At 39.3% G+C, this 21,516-nt stretch overlaps 2 protein-coding genes across 4 annotated transcripts in view; both read right to left on the bottom strand.

The window, feature by feature from the left end:
* The window catches only part of cdk13 (cyclin dependent kinase 13), a 55,536-nt gene extending 49,712 nt beyond the window's left edge, over window positions 1-5,824 (bottom strand). The window contains exon 1 of the mRNA XM_066687261.1: window positions 3,705-5,824. Within this exon, the coding sequence (XP_066543358.1) occupies window positions 3,705-4,840 (1,136 nt within the window). The 5' untranslated portion in view covers window positions 4,841-5,824. The remainder of the gene's footprint in view (window positions 1-3,704) is intronic.
* A 10,976-nt stretch (window positions 5,825-16,800) lies between these two features.
* LOC136711174 (ras-related protein Ral-A) overlaps window positions 16,801-21,516 on the bottom strand; it is a 38,073-nt gene continuing 33,357 nt past the window's right edge. For all 3 annotated transcript variants that reach the window (XM_066687240.1, XM_066687232.1, XM_066687249.1), the window contains one exon: window positions 16,801-19,645. In XM_066687240.1, the coding sequence (XP_066543337.1) occupies window positions 19,523-19,645 (123 nt within the window). In that variant the 3' untranslated portion in view covers window positions 16,801-19,522. The remainder of the gene's footprint in view (window positions 19,646-21,516) is intronic.

Genomic DNA, 21,516 nt, shown 5'->3' with positions numbered 1-21,516 from the left:
CTTTATTTATAATATGGGAAGTAGGGCCACAGCCTTTTCTGATAATGATCAAATGCTACAGATGCAGTTGATCCGGATCAGAAATGGCAGTATAAAACCACCTACTTGCTGAATGAAAACATTCAGTGTAATTTGCTTATCACGTGAGGAACCATACAGTGAGGGGAAAAAAGTATTTGATCCCCTGCTGATTTTGTACGTTTGCCCACTGACAAAGAAATGATCAGTCTATAATTTTAATGGTAGGTGTATTTTAACAGTGAGAGACAGAATAACAACAAAAAAATCCAGAAAAAAGCATTTCAAAAAAGTTATACATTGATTTGCATGTTAATGAGTGAAATAAGTATTTGATCGCCTATCAATCAGCAAGATTTCTGGCTCCCAGGTGTCTTTTATACAGGTAACGAGCTGAGATTAGGAGCACTCTCTTAAAGGGAGTGCTCCTAATCTCAGCTCGTTACCTGTATAAAAAAAGACAGGGGATCAAATACTTTTTTCCCTCACTGTAACTAAATGGTTTAGTCCAAGCTTCAGTGTCTCAATAATCAAAACTAATCATTTTTGTCCTATTTTTTTCTGAGAATGTCACATGAGTAACTATTATTGAGACAAAAAGGGCTTTATAACAATATAATAATACAAAGAGTTCAGTCACGTGATAGGAATCAAAAGATAAAAGGATATAAAAATCACATTTTACATAGGGAAGAAAATGACAAAAGTGTCCCAGGACCAGGTTGGACTGGGTGCAGTATTGAATCATACCGTCAATAAAATTGGAAGGAGTATTAATGACACTAGGGAGTCCTCAGATAAGTCACTACAACCTGATAATATTTGTCCAGCTGTGGTGAAGGAAATCAGGAATTTTATTCAAATTACTTTAACTAGGCTCTTTCAAACAGGCAATTAAGAAAGGAGTAGTACCCAACAATTAGAAAACTGCCAATGTAATAGCATTAAAGCAGCAAAAAAATGACAACTAAAAAACAATTAATCTTAATTCTGTCACAATTAAAGTTATGTATGAATTAATTGCTATAAGGGATAATATGGTAATTGTATTTTAGGGGATTTAGATTTAGATCAGTCAGATTTTGTTTATCTAATTTATTTGAACAAGCAACAGTGACATTAAACACCAATAAAACACAAAAATCTGCAGTTTCTTGGTTGAAATAAGTCTTATTTTAAAATCAGCTGCATTAAAGAAATTGCCTTGCAACATCGCAGCACCATCCCAACATTTAATTATGCACTATCGAGTTTGCCTACAATTTTCAGACTACTGTAATCCCAAGGCCTATTTGAGTAACAATGACGTAAGTGTAGTTTCAGTAATTGTATCTGATTTGCAGTTGTTGCAGTGACAAATCAAGTTTAAGAACAAGTGCATTTGAGCAAATTGTGTCAATATCCAAATAATTATGCTAAATTCGTAATGTGTGACATATTGATAGAACTACAATTGAGTACAGTACAACATTGTGATTATCTAAAAAGCATGAAGTATATCTTGAAGATATTAATTATATACGGTTTTGTTTCAAACATGCAAATGTATTAGACTTAAAATATTACACCCTGCTTTTCCATTTTTTCCTTATTACCTTTGATGTCTGTAATATCACAGACTGTGACACTGCTTTAACTGTACAAACAATTATTCGTCATGCCTTTTTTTCTTTCTTTCAAATGTTTTGTTTGCTTTGTAAAGTTTGCTTTATTGCTTCAATCATTGTTTCCTCTCAACACTTGTTTAGCGCACTACAGGATCTTAGCCTTTATAAGGTTAATTCAATACTGATCTACTATGCAGAGGCATAGAGGTTGCGGATTTGTGTTTTTCAGAACAACAGAGAAAATTATATTATTGGAACTGTTCGCAAATCATTGACAGCTCTAAATGCATTACATAGAATAAAACCAGGGCTGTCCAGAAAAAATTACTTAATTCTAAAATTGAAATCTGTAGAAATCCAAGAAGAGATGACCGTGGACTGAGAAATAACTGAACTGTGTAAAACAAAGAATAATGATAAAAGAAGTAATAAGCAGCACTTTTAGGAGTACTACTCTTATTCATTTTAATTAATAAGTTCAAACCCTGTACATTTAAGTGTGTTACAGATGACCAAAGAAAGGGGGGGAAATCTAACAATACATTAGCAGTAGTCAATTCTTCCTGCTTATAAGAAGTATACTAGACAACGTGAGGATGCTAGAATGTTGGGCTATAATGAAGAGTGGAATTTAAATTAACCTTTAAATTTAAACAATACATTTGTAAAACCTAATTTAAGAAAGCCTAATTCTGTAAACTATTAGTATGTTTGCCATAAGAAGGACATTGCTGATCAATAAAGAGCAACTTTTTGTCTAGGCTAATCCAAAAAGATAGCTGTACTGAATCTCTTTAATCATGAACACTGTTGAAAGAGATATGATACAATTATTCTACTACTACTCAAGATCAATAACTAAACAAGCATCAGAGGTTAAAGACAGAAAATAAGTTTAGGTACATTTAACATAATAAAATAGGAAGTGCTTGTTTAGACAGATGGTTCCTAACTACTACTAGCACATTTTGGGGTCAGTTAGCTACTAAAACCTGAACATGCAAGATGGGCTCAATGGCCCCTGATTGAGTCATTAGTAAATAAAGTTTCCTGTTATTTTCTTCAGAATATTACTAGCTGTATATTATTCATGCAAAGCTTACATTTTTATATTTGTACCTTCAAATGGAACTGTCATTGTGCAGTAAAGTTTTAAAGTCCATGACCTCTTTGTTTGTTGCAAATTATGTGTTTTTCAAATGTAGTTATATTCTGTATAAGGCATTACATTAAAACGTGCATGTCATAATCACTCATTTTAGTTCAGAAACTTCATGAAATTAAGAGGCCAATATACAAATATACATTTCTAAACGTTAATAAGGTTATGTAATCTGTTGAACCAGATGTATATAATGAAGACCAGTATAACAGTATAATTGTATTATCAACAAAACAGTTTTGTGGAAATGGGAAACATCAATATTAACACCATTCAAAGACAAAAATATGTATAGGATGAGGGCCTAAAATGAATGCACACACAGACACCTTGAACTTCCCTGTAACACACTTTACTCTGAAAGGGTATAATATATAAACGAACCAGTCGATTTCTTTAAAAATATTATTGTATTGACGAGACCAACGTTAAAGTCCTTTAAAAGATGCAAGTATAAATATCAATGTTTGATTAGCTATTCATAAGTATGTATTCGTCCTAGATAGCGAGTGAGAGAGATAAACATATATTTTTTCATCCCCATTCACGTCGGGGTTCAGTTCTGTCAGGCACTAATTGTAAAAAAAAGATTTATTGATGAGTATTTGTAGTCATAAAACCGTGAAAATACTGTAAGTGGTGATTCCTGTACATTGTGTACACCACTCAACTCTTATTTGAATACTTCAACGTAATGCCTGAATGCAGTGCTTATCAGGCCTAGTAGTTCGCCTACATCAAGGCAACACGAAAGTAAAGTTGACAAGTGACAGGTCTCGTCTCTCAAAACAAAACTATTAAGTTTTGATTATCAAAAACAAATGCGTGATACGTTATTCAACTGTACAAAGTAACTTTTTACAGTGTCAGTAACTTGAAATAGGAATGTGAATGTTTAATGGAAAAAGTCGACTTACCTCAGATCCGGACAAGGGCTATAGGACTTTCTGTAGGGACTTCTCGATCTTCGCCGGTTACTGTATGGACTGGAAGAAATTTCTCCTTGTTCGTATGGACTATGTCGGCTGTAACTTGGGGATCTGCGCCTGTTGTATGGACTAATGGGAGAGCGCTGTCTTTTGTTTGAGTAGGAGCCGGGGGACTTTGAGATGCCGTACACGCCATAAATCTCTAAATCCCGGCCACAATAACCAGGACTTGGGGAACGTCTCCGATTACTATAACTGGGACTCCTCCTCGAAATAAACTGATTATAACCAGCACCGGGGGACTGGTACCCATAACTCTGGGCGTAAGGGGCTCTGTGCGGACTATCCTCCTTGAACCCCGGACTCACTGAATGTCTTTTTCTGTAGGCCTTGGGTTCCTCCCGATCGTCTCTATATGCTTTCGGAGTGTCTCTGTAAGCAGATGGTGGCTCCTTTTCAGGCTTCGTCCTACTTTTGTGCGATTTAGACTCTTTCTTGTCCAATGATGGCAGTGGCAACAACGTTTTTTTCTTGCCGTTACTATCACTATTTCGCATACCATCCCTGTTGTGCTGCTTACCGTAGCTGCCGCTTCTGGAAGAATCCCTCTCCCTGCTATGGTGGTCCTTTCTCTTGTGCTCCTTCTCGGTCTTATTTCCCTCTGTAAACTGGCTGCTCTGCTCTTTCGTGGTTTGAGAGGAGGGTCGCTCTTTTCTCGTTCTCCTTCCTGGGGTTGACCCTCTGCTTCCCAGAAGCTCCGTTTCGCCCAGCCGCTGAAGTAACAGTCGCGGGTTCTGGTGATCGGGTTTGGGAGAAGGACTTCCAGAGAAGCGCTCTGACTGGGAACTGACATCGTCATACTCCACCAGAGTCCGGAGTTCACCGTCCCTCTCAAACACGCTTCTCCGCTCGCTGCTAGGATCCTCTGGCAGATGATGCGCCCGTTCCTTTCCTTGCTTTCGCTTCCTCCGCCGAGAAGACGACGATCGCTGCTTGTCTCGGTGTTTTTCACCTTGTGATTGTGCGCCGCCACTGGGTATTTTACTCCTCCTCTCCTGTCGGGGCTTTCTCTGCTCAGAGGGGCTCCGTCCCCGACCCTCTTTCACCACCTCCGAGCTCGGCATTTATTAATCAGCCGGATCCTCTGCGTTTGGTTTTCTTTCGTTTATGTATATCCCCAACAGCGCAATCCAATGACAGTTAAATAACTAGTTAAAATACCTGTATTTCGATGGTTGATCACCTATGCAGTACAATCCTCCAGTCATATATTCACAGAAAACACGCGACGAAACCAAAATTAAAAAGCACCCCCTGTAATCCACCCCATGTTGTGGGTATTTCACAGGATAACTGGAACGCCTAACACGAATTCCAGAAAACAAATGTTCGAAGACTTGTTAGAAAATTCCCACCCGTCGACTTGAGGGGGAAAAGTTTCTACAAGAATAAAATGCAGAAAGAAATCACCCCCTTCTCGCAGTTCATAAACTTCTTGTTGCTCGCCACCATCGCACTCTTGTCTAACACGGAAGTGTCTATCCGGCACACTGTTCAGTTCAACTCCGGCAGATTCAATAAAACATTAAGTAATAAAAAAAAATAAAACTCCGTCTTTGGTTTTATTCGTTCTGTAAAGATCACGGAACACATGTAAAGGTAGGTCCAAATTTCATATTTTTAATATGGGAATATATATAGAGATAAAAACGAAATCTTTTTTGTTGCAATCTAGTTTACTACACATGCCCTCTGTCTGTCGCTCTAATACGTCACTACAATAAAGGAAACCCCTGACACCGGTTAACAAGTTCCTCCTCCAAAGAAAAAACAGATTCTTTAAATAAAACTGAAACCGACTCCAGCGTTTCAGACCAACCCCCTCAATTTTGGTAGCACGGAGTTTTAAATCTTATAAGTAACACTGAGCACTGTTTTGACCAAGAAAATAAGATGATCCCCGGTGCCAGACGATTCAAACCGGTAAACACAGAGAGAAGGATATCTGCGACATGGCCGCTTTCCTGCTGCACCAGCGTACCTGGAACATCCGGTTTCAGGGAAAGTGTGCCGGAGGTTAGAGTTCGATACACACGAACAGAGAGCTTCCTTTATGAAACAGGACGTTTGGAAGTATAAATTGTGTGGTTGGGCAATTATATACTATGCAGATTAATCAGTTGCAATGTTTGTTATTATTGAAATCTCCCCACTCGTCTCTCTCTCTCTCTAATATATATATATATATGTGTGTGTGTGTGTGTGTGTGTGAGAGAGAGAGAGTTTCAAAAATTCCTGGCGCTACATTAGTTTAAAAAAAAAACTCCCAGGGAGTTTATATAAAACAGATTATCAATTTAAGGAAGGATATAGCTCCCGTCGGTATTCACCAATGTGAATACAAATAAATAGTTTTTTGTGAAATTGGTGAATACGGACTATTTTTGGACGGGAGGTGCTGTCCATCCTTCCTTAAATGGATTGTGTTTTTATATATATGGAGTGGCAGTCAAGAGTTTGCACACTTCGTCTTAATTCAGTTAAATCAACAGCAATTACATTTTTTTTCTAGTCTGAAATTGTTCAAACTGAAAATAACAATTATAGAGTATAGATTATTAACATTTAAATAAATAAATCAGAATAACAAAAAAACGAATGTATCATCTTTTGAACATTGAACCATTTCAATTGCTAATATTTTTCTAACCTCTGCAATCTAGAAAACAACATTTTTCTGAAACTTAAATTGGCAAACAAACACTTCTCGCTTTTTTCTAAAATAACAATGAAACAAATGCTGTGCACATGCCAGCACTGACACACGGACCTGTTTGAAGACAGTCAATTCTGCAATTTGTCTTATGTTTTTGGAAGATTGTATTCCAAGCAAGAGATTCCCGCGTCACAGTGTTTGTAAAGTGTACCGCGAATTACTCGCATACCTAGAGTACACTACTGTCACTCAAACTCCGGCCCGCCCACCAATCAGTGTTCTTAATTATTATTAAAATATACATATTATTATTATTATTATTATTATTATTATTATTATTATTATTAAATAAATAAATAAATAAATAAATGTTGGCGTGGTTGGACAGGTCGCGGGGTGACGTATGGTCGATGTTGGCATATCGTTGTTTGACAGCAGTTACGGCCGGGACATGGATGATGGCGACTAAATGCTGTATCCGTACAACTTGTTTTAATACATTGACCTAGTGTCACAGACACTTTTTATTATATGCATATGTAGTTTCTTATTGGTTTGCTTGGTTTAATTACTTATTCACTTAATTGGTTTATTATTTGCACGTGTGTTTTGTTTATTACGTCACCACCCAGCCAATCACCTGCCTTCGTAGACACACCGTTCACTGCAAACCCTCAATCAAGCCCTGACCCCCAGGTAGATAAAGGCTGGGTGGTCCAGCAGAATATGTGGCAGGCTGGAGCACAGGCCACTCTCTCTTGGGAGGAGATGGGGCTGGGCAGCGCATGAGGTGCCCCGGTGCCCAGCCTGGGGGTCAAGTGGATGGTGCGTGTGCGTGTGCGTGTGCGTGTGCGTGTGCGTGTGCGTGTGCGTGTGCGTGTGCGTGTGCGTGTGCGTGTGCGTGTGCGTGTGCGTGTGCGTGTGCGTGTGCACCCGTGCCCCCTGACTGTCCATGTGGAAGCTTGGTAGCAGCACAGGCAGAAGATGGGTAGCCCCAGAGCTCCGGAATTCCTGAACATCCGGACGGACGGAGGAAGGAGTCACAGACCCCGGGGTCGCATTGCCTCTGCCCTCTGTACCTGCAGACCCCTAGCTGAGAGAGCGCCACCTCCAGCAGGCAGCAGGTTATGCTGCGGACTGAACTGGAGCCAGGGTGAAGGCTGCAGAGTGCAGTGCATGGGACCTGGACGAGACTGAGGAAAGTGTGTGGCAGTGGTGGCAAAGATGGCTTTCTTTTTTACAGTGGATGGCACACCTGTGACCAGAAGATGGCAATTCCAGGTGTGGGTGGAAAATGGCTTGCAAGAACTGTGAACCCATGGTCAGAAGACGGCAATCCCTGACGCATGGTGGAACATGCCATTGGATTGGATTATAAATGGAAAGTCCCCACTGCCTGTGCCTCCCATCGTTCTCCCTGCTGCATCCCCTGAAGATTGTATATTTTTGCACATGAAAAGAAACTGCGTGTTTCCAAATTTTGTTCTTGACCCTTAGATTGTGGCGCCAGGCGGAGGCACACGCCTGTTGTGGTGAGAGCGCCGTCTGGTTGGACAACATCTGGATGAGACCAACAACAAGGTAAAAGGTAATCGGCTTGCGATGAGAAAATCTTACCTAGTGGTGGTAGTGTGTGGTGTTGATTTTCTGTGGGGACAAGCCCAGGGGCATGTGTGCACAATGTGAATGTAATTGTTTAAATAAATAGTGGTTACATTTATTATAGGAAGAAACTAGCAGCTGTTCATTGGAAATCATCAGCAGCTGAAACCGATGTAGGAGTTTCAAATTGAATGCAAGTCCCCTGTTGTGACGCCTGAATTCATCAATTAAGAACATAAAGTTTACAAACGAGAGGAGGCCATTCGACCCATCATGCTCGTTTGGTGTCCATTAGTAACCAAGTGATTCAAGAATCCTATCCAGTCTATTTTTAAATGTTCCCAAATTTTCAGCTTCAACCACATCGCTGGGTAGTTTGTTCCAGATTGTGACAACTCTCTGTGTGAAGAAGTGTCTCCTGTTCTCCATCTTGAATGCCTTTCCATGTCCCCGGGTCCGTGTGTCCCTGCAGATCTGTTGGAAATATACCATCTGGCCCAGGTGATTTGTTTGTTTTTTATTCTGTTAGAACCTTTAATACCTCCTCCTCATTTATCCTGATCTCTCTTAGGGTTTGACTGAACTGATTGTTACCCTGTGGCATGCTATCCATTTTTTCTTTTGTAAAAACCTCTGTGAAATACTCATCTTGTTAGTTGTTGCTGTTGTAGTATTGAAAAAAGCTCTTTGCATTAGTTTTAGCTCCAAGAGCTACAGTGAGGGAAAAAAGTATTTGATTTGGCTGAGGGAAGGAGGTTCTAAACCAAGATTTGACGGTACATGGCCCCGTCCATCGTCCCTTTGATGCGGTGCAGTTGTCCTGTCCCCTTAGCAGAAAAACACCCCCCAAAGCATAATGTTTCCACCTCCATGTTTGACGGTGGGGATGGTGTTCTTAGGGTCATTCCTCCTCCTCCAAACACGGCAAGTTGAGTTGATGCCAAAGAGCTCCATTTTGGTCTCCTCTGACCACAACACTTTCACCCAGTTCTCCTCTGAATCATTCAGACGTTCATTGGCAAGCTTCAGACGGGCCTGTACATGTGCTTTCTTGAGCAGGGGGACCTTGCAGGCACTGCAGAATTTCAGTCCTTCATGGCGTAGTGTGTTACCAATTGTTTTCTTGGTGACTATGGTCCCAGCTGCCTTGAGATCATTAACAAGATCCTCCCGTGTAGTTCTGGGCTGATTCCTCACCGTTCTCATGATCATTGAAACTCCACCAGGTGAGATCTTGCATGGAGCCCCAGACCGAGGGAGACTGACAGTTAATTTGTGTTTCTTCCATTTGCGAATAATCACACCAACTGTTGTCACCTTCTCACCAAGCTGCTTGGCGATGGTCTTGTAGCCAATTCCAGCCTTGTGTAGGTCTACAATCTTGTCCCTGACATCCTTGGACAGCTCTTTGGTCTTGGCCATGGTGGAGAGTTTAGAATCTGATTGATTGATTGATTGATTGATTGATTGCTTCTGTGGACAGGTGTCTTTTATACAGGTAACGAGCTGAGATTAGGAGCACTCCCTTTAAGACAGTGCTCCTAATCTCAGCTCGTTATCTGTATAAAAGACACCTGGGAGCCAGAAATCTTGCTGATTGATAGGGGATCAAATACTTATTTCCCTCATTAACATGCAAATCAATTTATAACTTTTTTGAAATTTTTCTGGATTTTTTTGTTGTTATTCTGTTTCTCACTGTTAAAATACACCTACCATTAAAATTATAGACTGATCATTTCTTTGTCAGTGGGCAAACGTACCAAATCAGCAGGGGATCAAATATTTTTTTTCCCTCACTCTATGTTTCTTTCTATTTCCCTCTTTGCTTTCCTGATCCCTTTCTTAAGATCTCTTTTAGCGCTTTTCCACCGACAGTTAGGAAGCCTAAGTGATTGTGAATCAATGTCACCTTTTTTGGTGCAAATGAAAGTGACAACAGGTGCACTGGAGAGCCAACAGCAAGACAACCCCCAGAAAGGGAATGGTTTTGTAGGTGGTGGCCACAGACAATTGCTCTCTCCTTATCCTTCCTGACTGATTCTTCTCTAGTTTTGCATTTTGCTAGTGTCCTTGTCACTACTGGTAGCATGAGGCGATACCTGCAGCCCATTCAGGTCGCACAGGTAGTCCAGCTCCTCCAGGATGGCACATCCATACATGCTGTCGCAAGAAGGTTTGTTGTCTCCCAGTACAGTCTCAAGAGCATGGAGGAGATACCAAGAGACGAGGAGAGCTGGACAGGGCTGTAGAAGGGCATCAACCCAGCAGCAGGACTGGTATCTGCTCTTTTGTGTGAGGAGGAACAGGAGGAGCACTGCCAGAGCCCTACAAAATGACCTCCAGTGGGCTACTGGTGTGCATGTTGCTGACCAAACTGTCAGAAACAGACTCCATAAGGGTGGCATGAGGGCCTGACATCCTCTAGTGGGACCTGTGCTCACAGCCCAGCACCATGCAGCTCGATTGGTATTCATCAGAGAACACCAGAATTGGCAGGTCCCCAATTGTTACCCCGTTCTCTTCAAAGATGAGAGCAGGTTCACACTGAGCACATGTGAGAGACATGAAAGAGTCTGGAGACGCCATGGTGAACGTTATGCTGCCTGCAACATCATCCTGCATAACCAGTTTGGCGGTGGGTTAGTGATAGTCTGGAGAGGCATATCCTTGGAGGGTCGCACAGACCTCCACGTGCTAGCCAACGGTACCCTGACTGCTGTTAGGTACCGGGATGAAATCCTCAGACCCATCGTCAGACCTTACGCTGGTGCAGTGGGCCCTGGGTTCCTTCTGGTGCAGGACAATAGCCAGCCTCATGTGGCCAGACTGTGTCGGCAGTTCCTGGATGATGAAGGCATTGATGCCATTGACTGGCCCTCACGTTCCCCAGACCTGGCAAGTTGGAACAGCCTGTGATTTCAATTGTTTACTTTGATTTTCGGTGTGAGTTTGAATCCAGCCCTCAATCGGTTGGTGATTTTGGTTTCCATTGACCGTTGTTACGTCATTTTGTTCTCAACGAATTACACATTATACAGTAAAGATATTGATCTTTAATATATTTCATTCATCGAGATCCGATGTGTGATTTAAGTGTTCTCAATTTTTTTGAGCAGTGTATATAGTTAGGCTATTGATTTAATTTTACTCATAATAAACTGTATGGTGACGTATGTGTGTTAACTTTAATTTGTATTAAATAGTGGGTTAACTATAAGTTAAAGACTCCCTTCTACAGTTTGTGTCAACATTATATATTTTTCAATATATAATAATAAGTACAGATCTGCGCACTAACCACGGGATCATCTCCAGTGCACTCCTTTCAGTGCGTTGCAATTGACCCATTAAGCCTAATCAATTATGCATAATAATTTAGATTGATTAAATGATCCCAGAGACTGGTTGTTCACTCTGTGATATACCACTTTTCAGTTACACAGCTTACATTCAACTTGTGGGGTTTTCTGTGCATTTAGCAAAACATCCCAAACAGCAGATGTTTTTCAAAACATTAGTTTTTTTACATTTGCATTATATTGCACAACACTTTAAATGATGGTGGACAAAAAAACAATAACGCAGAATAAATGAGAGGTCCACATGCATGCCGGTAGATGGGGGGATAGTACTCTTTCGAACCAAAAAAAAAAAAAGGTAAATTATCAGTGTAATCATCCATTTTCAAAATACATTGTTTAAATTTAATCTGGTCCATTACCTGCTGACATGACTTTTGAACTTTGTTATATCCATCAACTTTTATTTAAGTGATGGTCCAGTGGCGATTCTAGAGTCTGTTGGGGCCCTAGGCAAAAATTCCCAGGGGGCCCCTCCAACCAGCATTCATCACCATTAGACTATGTTATCAATAACCTCGGGGGCCCCCCTAATGGCCTGGCTTGAACATTTTGAAAATTGGAGACCTGAAATGAGTAATTTTGAAGTCGAAAAACTTAGCTCAAATTCTCACATCAACCGACATTATGCAGGCAAACTAGATGCTGTTTCTGGTGCTTGTCATTCACAGAGATCTATTTCGGGTGAGTATGCACAATTTTCGATTTGTGCACCAATTAGACATATGCGTCTTCATTGGAAATCAGCTGTTTCCGCCGCTGATGTACACTAGAAATTCCCATAACGTCTCCTGTTGTGATGCCTGAATTAATCAATAACAAAACATCTCCATATATTAGTTCGAGGTCCTTATTTATGTGCAGATGCATGGAGGAGCACCTGATGTGCTACGTTCGATTCCCGAACGGGAGCTCCAACCTACAAAATAATATATATATATTTTTTTCTCAAAATTACATTACATTATTTGTCATTTAGCAGACACTCTTATCCAGGGCGACTTACATTTGTACCCATTTATACAGCTGGGCATTTTACTAGAGCAATCTAACTGGAACACTGCCCAACCCAGGATTAGAAGCCATAACCTTCCAACTATGAGACCAGATCCCTAACCACTACTCCACAGTGCTACCTATTGCACCAAGCCCCCCCCACAATACACTAATGGGCTTTATACAAATCTGATGTTTTAATTTAGACAGGCTACGAGTGACATCTGAAGTCAATCAGTTTTTCTCATTAATATAAATTGGATGTATTCGAAACTGCAATACTACCCATACTACATACCAGCATTTCAGTAATACTGGTATGTAGTTTGTGTAGTATGGGTAGTACTGCAGTTTCGAATACATCTCATTTATATTAACAAGAGAAAAAAGAACGAAGCGATTGTCACGTGGGTTCTAGGGTTTTGTGAATCACTGATCTAAAGCTCATTTGTAAAGTACAAAAATACACATAATACTGCAACAACAACAAAAAACTGTTCAGGCCTCCTCTTCATTCAAAGGCAGAGCATCCCCAGGCATGCTGGAGCTGAATATGAAGTCTGGCTTCTGTTTGCTGAAGTAGAGTCAGTTGTATTTGCTCCTTTGCAAGATGGATTTGCACCTCTGCCCTCTTTGTCTCACATTGTAAAAGGCATCCGATTCTCTTCTCTCTGCATTCCTGGTGCGCTTGAACATTTTTAAAAGGTAGCTGGTGGTGTAGGCCTACTGCTATCGGAGGGTCCAGCTTCTGGTTCAACAGGGGTGCAGACTTGTGACCTCTTGACTGCAGGCTGATTCAACACATACATGTTTACCTGTGGAACATTTGGTATCCCTTGCAGTGATTGGGAATCCTGGCCACCAATGATCTCTAGTACCACATCTGTGTATTCACCCCAGTTATAGGGCTTCCAGTGCCCCTTGCTCCTGTTGAGGATCCAGGCCCACTTGTGGACTTCTCTCTACATGACAGACTTAGTGGTCATGCAATTAGAGATGCTATTGTCAACAACTACCTTAAACAAGTTTAAGATTGATTACAGATGGACATATTTAGTTAACAAATGTTTGACCATGACGAAGATTATATATATATATATATATATATATATATATATATATATATATACACTCACCTAAAGGATTATTAGGAACACCATACTAATACTGTGTTTGACCCCCTTTCGCCTTCAGAACTGCCTTAATTCTACGTGGCATTGATTCAACAAGGTGCTGAAAGCATTCTTTAGAAATGTTGGCCCATATTGATAGGATAGCATCTTGCAGTTGATGGAGATTTGTGGGATGCACATCCAGGGCACGAAGCTCCCGTTCCACCACATCCCAAAGATGCTCTATTGGGTTGAGATCTGGTGACTGTGGGGGCCAGTTTAGTACAGTGAACTCATTGTCATGTTCAAGAAACCAATTTGAAATGATTCGACCTTTGTGACATGGTGCATTATCCTGCTGGAAGTAGCCATCAGAGGATGGGTACATGGTGGTCATAAAGGGATGGACATGGTCAGAAACAATGCTCAGGTAGGCCGTGGCATTTAAACGATGCCCAATTGGCACTAAGGGGCCTAAAGTGTGCCAAGAAAACATCCCCCACACCATTACACCACCACCAGCAGCCTGCACAGTGGTAACAAGGCATGATGGATCCATGTTCTCATTCTGTTTACGCCAAATTCTGACTCTACCATCTGAATGTCTCAACAGAAATCGAGACTCATCAGACCAGGCAACATTTTTCCAGTCTTCAACTGTCCAATTTTGGTGAGCTTGTGCAAATTGTAGCCTCTTTTTCCTATTTGTAGTGGAGATGAGTGGTACCCGGTGGGGTCTTCTGCTGTTGTAGCCCATCCGCCTCAAGGTTGTACGTGTTGTGGCTTCACAAATGCTTTGCTGCATACCTCGGTTGTAACGAGTGGTTATTTCAGTCAAAGTAGCTCTTCTATCAGCTTGAATCAGTCGGCCCATTCTCCTCTGACCTCTAGCATCAACAAGGCATTTTCGCCCACAGGACTGCCGCATACTGGATGTTTTTCCCTTTTCACACCATTCTTTGTAAACCCTAGAAATGGTTGTGCGTGAAAATCCCAGTAACTGAGCAAAATGTGAAATACTCAGACTGGCCCGTCTGGCACCAACAACCATGCCACGCTCAAAATTGCTTAAATCACCTTTCTTTCCCATTCAGACATTCAGTTTGGAGTTCAGGAGATTGTCTTGACCAGGACCACACCCCTAAATGCATTGAAGCAACTGCCATGTGATTGGTTGGTTAGATAATTGCATTAATGAGAAATTGAACAGGTGTTCCTAATAATCCTTTAGGTGAGTGTATATATATATATATATATATATATATTTTTTTTATTATTATGTTATATTCATGTTGTGCAGATAAACTCTGGTTGACTCCACTATTCAGAAATTACAGAATATGCATGTTGTCTGCTGTATTACAGTAAATGTTACATAAAAACATAAATATGCATTTTTCAACCATTTCGTTACAAGTACAATTGTATTTTTATTATTTACAATCTTTTCCACCTTATTTATATTGAGATGTGTTTTTTAATTAATTGTATAGTACATTTTGTTTCAGTAATTCACTCTAAATCCACCCTTCTCCTGGGATCTAGGTAATCCTGATTTTGTGGATCAAAATGATCCCAATCCTACCCTATAAATTGTGAACTACATCTTTAGAAGATGTGAGCTGGATTTGGATTCAACTACCTGATCTGATCGGATTTCTAATTGATGCAAATCCACTTTCTTGGTTTTGAACTACCCATTTGCAGGACTGAATCCACTCTGATAACCCAGATCACGGCTGAACTCCCGGGCCCTAGTGCCTTCCAGAAATAGGTGCGTTTAATCTGAGATCATGTGACACTTTAATAGCACACAAGTAGACTATATTAATCTAATTAAGGCAACTGGCTGCACCAGTAGCAAATTGATCATAGTGTATCATAGAAAATGAAGTGAATACATATGCAATCACGACTTTTCCATTTTTAGAAAAGATAATAGACATTTTCTCCAACATCAACATTATTTAATACTTTGTATAGATCAGTAACAGAAAATCCCATTTAAATCCATTTTAGTTCCAGATTGTAAAAGTTTTTGGGAGGTGAATACTTATGCAATCAACTGTGTGTAGGGAGTGTGCTCTCCTCCATGAATATCCTTGTATAATACATCTATAAGAACCTTGGCTGCTGCCACTAAACACTTTCTTCATCAAATGTCGCCATATTTACCAGACAAATGTTTTTTGTTTTGTCCAATCTGAAGAAAAATAAATAAATCAAAAAGACCTGCCAAAATGGATTCAATACTATGTTTTTGTATTGAGAAAAACAAAAGAACACAGGAAATATTTTTTTTAAAAAAAAGGTATTTATTCATTTATTTCTCTCACAAATGTCTCAAAATAAAGCATACAAGTTGTGGGTAAAAGGGCATCAGCCTTAAATGGGTGATGGTCACATCAAGTTAGCATCATTGCACCTCAGAACCCACCACACACCAACAGCAAGTATTAATATTAGTGGTTTTAGGATCCCTGGTTAAATTGGACTGGTTAAGAAATGTGTAGCAGAAAACAAAGCATCTACACAACATGAGAGTAGAGCCACCCCAAATAACACATTAAAATTAAATCAAACAGTTGGAATCTAGCTGCAAATTAAAATGTAACAAACTAAAAAGCAAAAGTTAAAAAAAAAACATCTCAGGTTCCTCACAAATTGAATTGAAACTTTTGAACACATTCTTTAGACACACACCCCTTTGACCTGTGTATGTTGTTAAAGCTACAGACCGGTTAAGTTAAGACTCACTAGTGAACACCAACAAAGGAAGTACCATAGTGTCTTCAGATAAAAATATGATTAACAGATAAATCAATAGCTGGGGCTAACTTATTTTTTTAATAGAAGTCCCTCAAAGCCCTTAGTGTTTAAAGGGATTTTGCATGTAAACCAGGTATTAATTTAGAGCTGGCAGAAAGGGACTATGTGAGGCTTAGCAAGGGTTACTTTAGAGTAGAACTATTTTAACTTCCTTTAGAATTAGAAATCCTGCTTGAAATTAACCTTGTCTTCATATTCAGTCTCTGCATTTGAAAAAAATGTTTATATTTAGTATAGTAGTATACAAAGTATAGTAGTTTTAAATATGAACAAGTTATTTTTAAAAACAAAAACACACAATCATTTCTTAATTATTGAACTAAAATGCTCACTGCACAGCATACTGTACCATTAAAAAAAAAAACATTGAGGGGACACTACATAAAAGGAGATCCTTCAACTCACTGTGTTCATTTAATTGTACAAGACAGTGTAAGGAGAGAGGGGACCTTAATGTCTGATTTGCATTAACTTTTTTTTTTTTTTTTAACCTTAAAAGGGTAGGGAGAAAGGTTTTCATATTTAGCATCATCCACCACATGGAAGAAATTCAAAGCTCATACCATACATGATTTTATTTGTTGTCGTTGGGGACAATGACAACAGTTAGGCAGAGAAGGTTAAAAGGTGATTACAATTTTCATTTTGTTGTCCATGGGGCTCCAAAGATCCCACATTCAAACGGCAAGGTTCATTATCCTATACAAAATTCCCTTTTCCCGAGGGAAAGGGAATTTCTGACAGATTAGCTTTCTAAGAGAATAAACTGATGTATAAGTGTTTTCAAATGTATAATTGACAACAAGACAAAAACAACAAAATCATGTTTTCCAGGATTACTCTATTCTAGAGCATGTAGAAAATGTAAGCAAGGAGGTTTAGCAAATCAGACTATTTATTCTGGTAATGTATAAGTGGGATTTCTATTGAGCTGCACCTATGCAAGGACTTCAGTATAGAGTATAGTAGTGTCCAACAGCGCTTGCATATTTGCAGGACTACAATGTTTTGAATGAGTTTGAGGCAAATCACATTATATAAACACAAAAAAGCTAAAGCACAATTTAAAAATATATAAAAAGAACTGACTGATTAGTGCATTTTAAATATGAAAAACTAAATAGTGTTTTATCACATACAGTTGCTGTAACTACAAATTACAAGCAAAGGCAGACTCCAGTTTTCTTCATAGATTCACTTTTTTCTTGCAGTTGATTGCAATATGTGGTATTAGTTGAAGACAATGCTCTTCAGTTTATCCCTGATTATCCCTCAGTTTAAGTTCTTTAATAAATGTCCTCTGCAATTCTAATAAGAATATTTTGGGGTTGAATCATTACACCCACACGCACACACTATTATTGACAAATACTTTCTGGGTTTCTTAGATGGAAAGATTACTTTTTTTTTTTTTACTTCATTACACCAAAAAAAAATATATATACACATTTTTAACCCTGCTGTGGTACCATGGGGTCTCTGTGACCCCACCCCAATGGTACTGTCAGTGTAACTTTTTTCATGGTACCAGAGCAGGGTTAAATGAGTATGCGTCTGATACTTCTGACTACTGTCTCACTGACTTTTATTGTTAGTCTAGAAATAGATCATTTTAAAGGTTTCCTTTTAAAATCGATCAATATAAGATTACATACCTTTGCTAACTTCTCAGGATCCTTAAATAACTGAACATTATTTGATAACTTTTCAAAAACTGTCATTCTGGAGGGCAATTTTAAAATGTGAAGCAAATATATAAATGTGAACGTGTACTTGTAATTGTGGTGGCCATTGACCTGGAAGTAATAGAACATGACAATGTGATCTCTGGCACAACCATTGTAATTATACAGCCCTTTAGGAATATATCAGTTAATAAAAAAATAAAAAAAAACAGTACCAATCCACAGACAACTAGATGGATTATAATAAAGATTTGATTTGCTTTCTTTCTCCGATATCTTTTTTTGCTTTCTTTTTGTACAAATGTCCAGAAATTGCTGAAGCCACAATAAGTTGAAGGAAATCTTATTTTAATCTAAACTGTTTCGAAGGTCACATCCTCTAACTTTGGGAAGAACAAAGCAACCAATTGTAAAGGCTCAAATTCATTGCCCACCAGAATGCACATTTTTGGGAACCATGACAAGTAATCAAATTTTACAATAATGGGTTTATATGAACCCTAAACAGTTATTTTCTATTGAAGACAGCTATTGTAATGTTTATGGCTGCTCCAAGTGTTTTAAGTATCCTAGATATTTTTGAGCAGGATGTTTGAGGTGAAGAATCTTGGAAGTTAGAGGCTAGAACAAAGGTCAAACAAAACAACTCTGGTCCTGGAGGGCCACAGTGTCTTCAGGTTTTCATTCCACCCAAGCTCTTAACTGTCCTATTAAACTAGACCGATTTAACAACATTTCCTAGCTGGTGTATTGAAGCCCTCCAGGACTGGAGTGGTACACCTAGCGATGACAAGACAGCCTGAGGTGCCCAGGCCTATGGCACACACAGTATATATGGACACAACTTTCAAACTACTTTAATATTATCTTTAACTACCAATGTAATTTCCTGCTTTTATAATTTTTTATTCTTTCTTCATTAAGGCATAGTCAAATATTTCTACAAACTGGTATTACAAAGCTTTTCTCATGAAAAACTGTGCTTTATACACATTAAGTTAAATATGAAATACAGTAATAAATAATCAGGCAATGTCTGACTTACACTCTCTAAATTGCATATTAAGAGACTGCAAGGAGTAGTTTTGTGGTATGCTGCTTATTAACATTTGCAATTTATATCAAGGCATCAGATGTTACAAGCAGACAACTATGGAGTGTACGACTGCAGGACCCCCCCACCATGTTCAGACAAACATTGCCTTTAAGGAAATTAATTCTTGACAATAAGGAATTTATGATTAAAAAAAAAAAAAAAAAAAAAGTGCTTATTTTCCTGGCACCTTATGAAATGTACATTTGCTTCCTGAAGTAGCTCCAAATTCATGCGCATTTAATGTAGGTTTTTTTTGCGATTTGTATCTCCCTCCATCAAGAAATATTCAACTGATGTTTTGGGTATCTCAAGCCAGGGATGCACATAAACCAACTGCTCAAGAGGCAGGAGGGAGAAATAAAAATGTAAAAAACAAAAAACAATTGGAGAAGTCTCCAGCTCTGCCCATTATAAAATGCAGCATCTCTCCCGAATTCTCTTAGCAAGGCTTTTTCTCTTCTTTTTCCCATTCTTTTCTTTGCTGTCCTCCATTTTCCGTGCACGTATCTCTCTCATTAGATCAAAGAAAACCTGGAACAAAAACATGTATGAACAAAGGTCAATTCTAATTAGTGTGCTCAAGTGTGGAATGGATCATTAATTGGAATTAAAGATGAAAGATTTGGAATTAGAATTGGCATTTTTAAAAGGCACTGGAATTCTCAATTCCATTTAAATGTTGCTCAACAGTAGTGATATTTTTTATTCAACTATTGACATAATGTACCTAATATATCTGAAAAGTAAGGAAGTGTTCTTAGTGTAGCCTTGCTCAAATGTAATCATGTAATTCACAGATTATTTGTTGCTACTGTTATTGTTTAATTGCCTGTTGTCATGCATGTCTATTTTCTATAAAAAGTTAATTGTAATGTGAATGTAAACTCTTGTTCAGAAGAAGTTCAAATGAGCATGTCATGATACACATCAGAATGGAACTGTATTTGTTAAAACATGTTGAAGAGTATGGAGTGCCAAATGTAACATGCATACTTTAATCGCACGTAGGGATGAAACTGTTTCACGATAAACCACGGTGAAATTCCCGACGGTTAGTATTACAGTTTCAAATTTTAATTATCATTAAAACTCTGTTTGATTACCGCGGTTTGAAAAACTCATGGTAAATACTGTCCAGCATCAACCAAAGTTAGCAACAGTCTGATGCAGGTGCAGTATGCAACATGGGTTTTGTTTTGTGTGAAAACATGGCAGAAGGCAGTGACAGCGCTCGGGAATTTTTTCTGCCTTCTAAGAGGATCAAATCTGACGTGTGGTCGTATTTTGGGTTTTATAAGAGTGCTGAGGGAAACTTATGGTCATGGTTTGTCTGTCTAACTTTCCAATAGCTTGTCAATAATGTAAACTGAAGCTTTCAGTGTTATCTACTCTTGTAAAAACACTACACATTGTTCTGCTACTGTATGCATTGTGCGTCTGCAGACTCTATTCGCCCATTGCACATGATAACACGTTATGTAGTTTAGTCACCCAACCAACATATTTTGTTCATTTAAAATCTGTCAGTCATCGACTTGGTTGTAAAAGTGTTCCAACAGGAGAAACACTATAGACTCCTTTTGCTGGGCTCACTGCAATTACTATCACCGTCTTCTTAAGACTCATTTGTATTTATGTAAATTGTGCATGGGGTCATTGCATATACTCACACAGAAGATAGACTGTGTGTGTGTGTGTGAGTGAGTGAATAATTATTATAATGTAACAACACCAATAATAATAATACTAATACATTTGCTATACCCTTGTTTACAGAGTGGGCTTTCTGAGGCTGATGAAGCCGTGCCTCACTACAAAGTGCCATCACGAACATTTTTTCCAAGACCAAAATCCCAAACCTGTACAACCAGGTTAAAGCCGAGGTTGGTCCAAAGGTCAGTAGTTGCAGCAAACCATGTGTCTTGACCCAAACTTTTTCTAGTGAAAGCGGGGGTGGTCAAGCCTACATCAGCTTCACTATCCATTACCTCACCCCAGTCTGGCAAGCAAGCTGACCTCAACATGCCACAGAAGGCTCTGATCCATGATGTGGTGACCCGATAGGGATCTACACACAAGATGATTGAGCGTTTCCTCAGCCAACAGCAGCCAGTCTGTGCGACAATGGCTGGAGAAAGAGGAACATGGCATCTGATGCCCAAGGATGCCGACATAAGTGTCATGGAGCTGGCAAAGAGAGTCATGCACATGGCTTGTTTCATTGACCCCCGCTTCAAAATTAGCTTTTTAGATGAGCCTGAGGCTGCAAAAGGTGACACTGACAGCTGTGTCCAGGAGGCCTTGAAGCTGGCAGCTGCACGAGTCAGGGAAGAACCACAAAGCACCAGCAGCACCTCCACCACCAACACTCCCACATCAGATTCAGAAGGGAAAGGCTTGGC

The sequence above is a fragment of the Amia ocellicauda genome, chromosome 2 (genome assembly GCF_036373705.1).
Source record: "Amia ocellicauda isolate fAmiCal2 chromosome 2, fAmiCal2.hap1, whole genome shotgun sequence".
In the NCBI taxonomy this organism is placed as follows: domain Eukaryota; kingdom Metazoa; phylum Chordata; class Actinopteri; order Amiiformes; family Amiidae; genus Amia; species Amia ocellicauda.
Note: the sequence above shows the minus strand (reverse complement) of the source record. Positions and strands in the feature narration are given on the sequence as shown.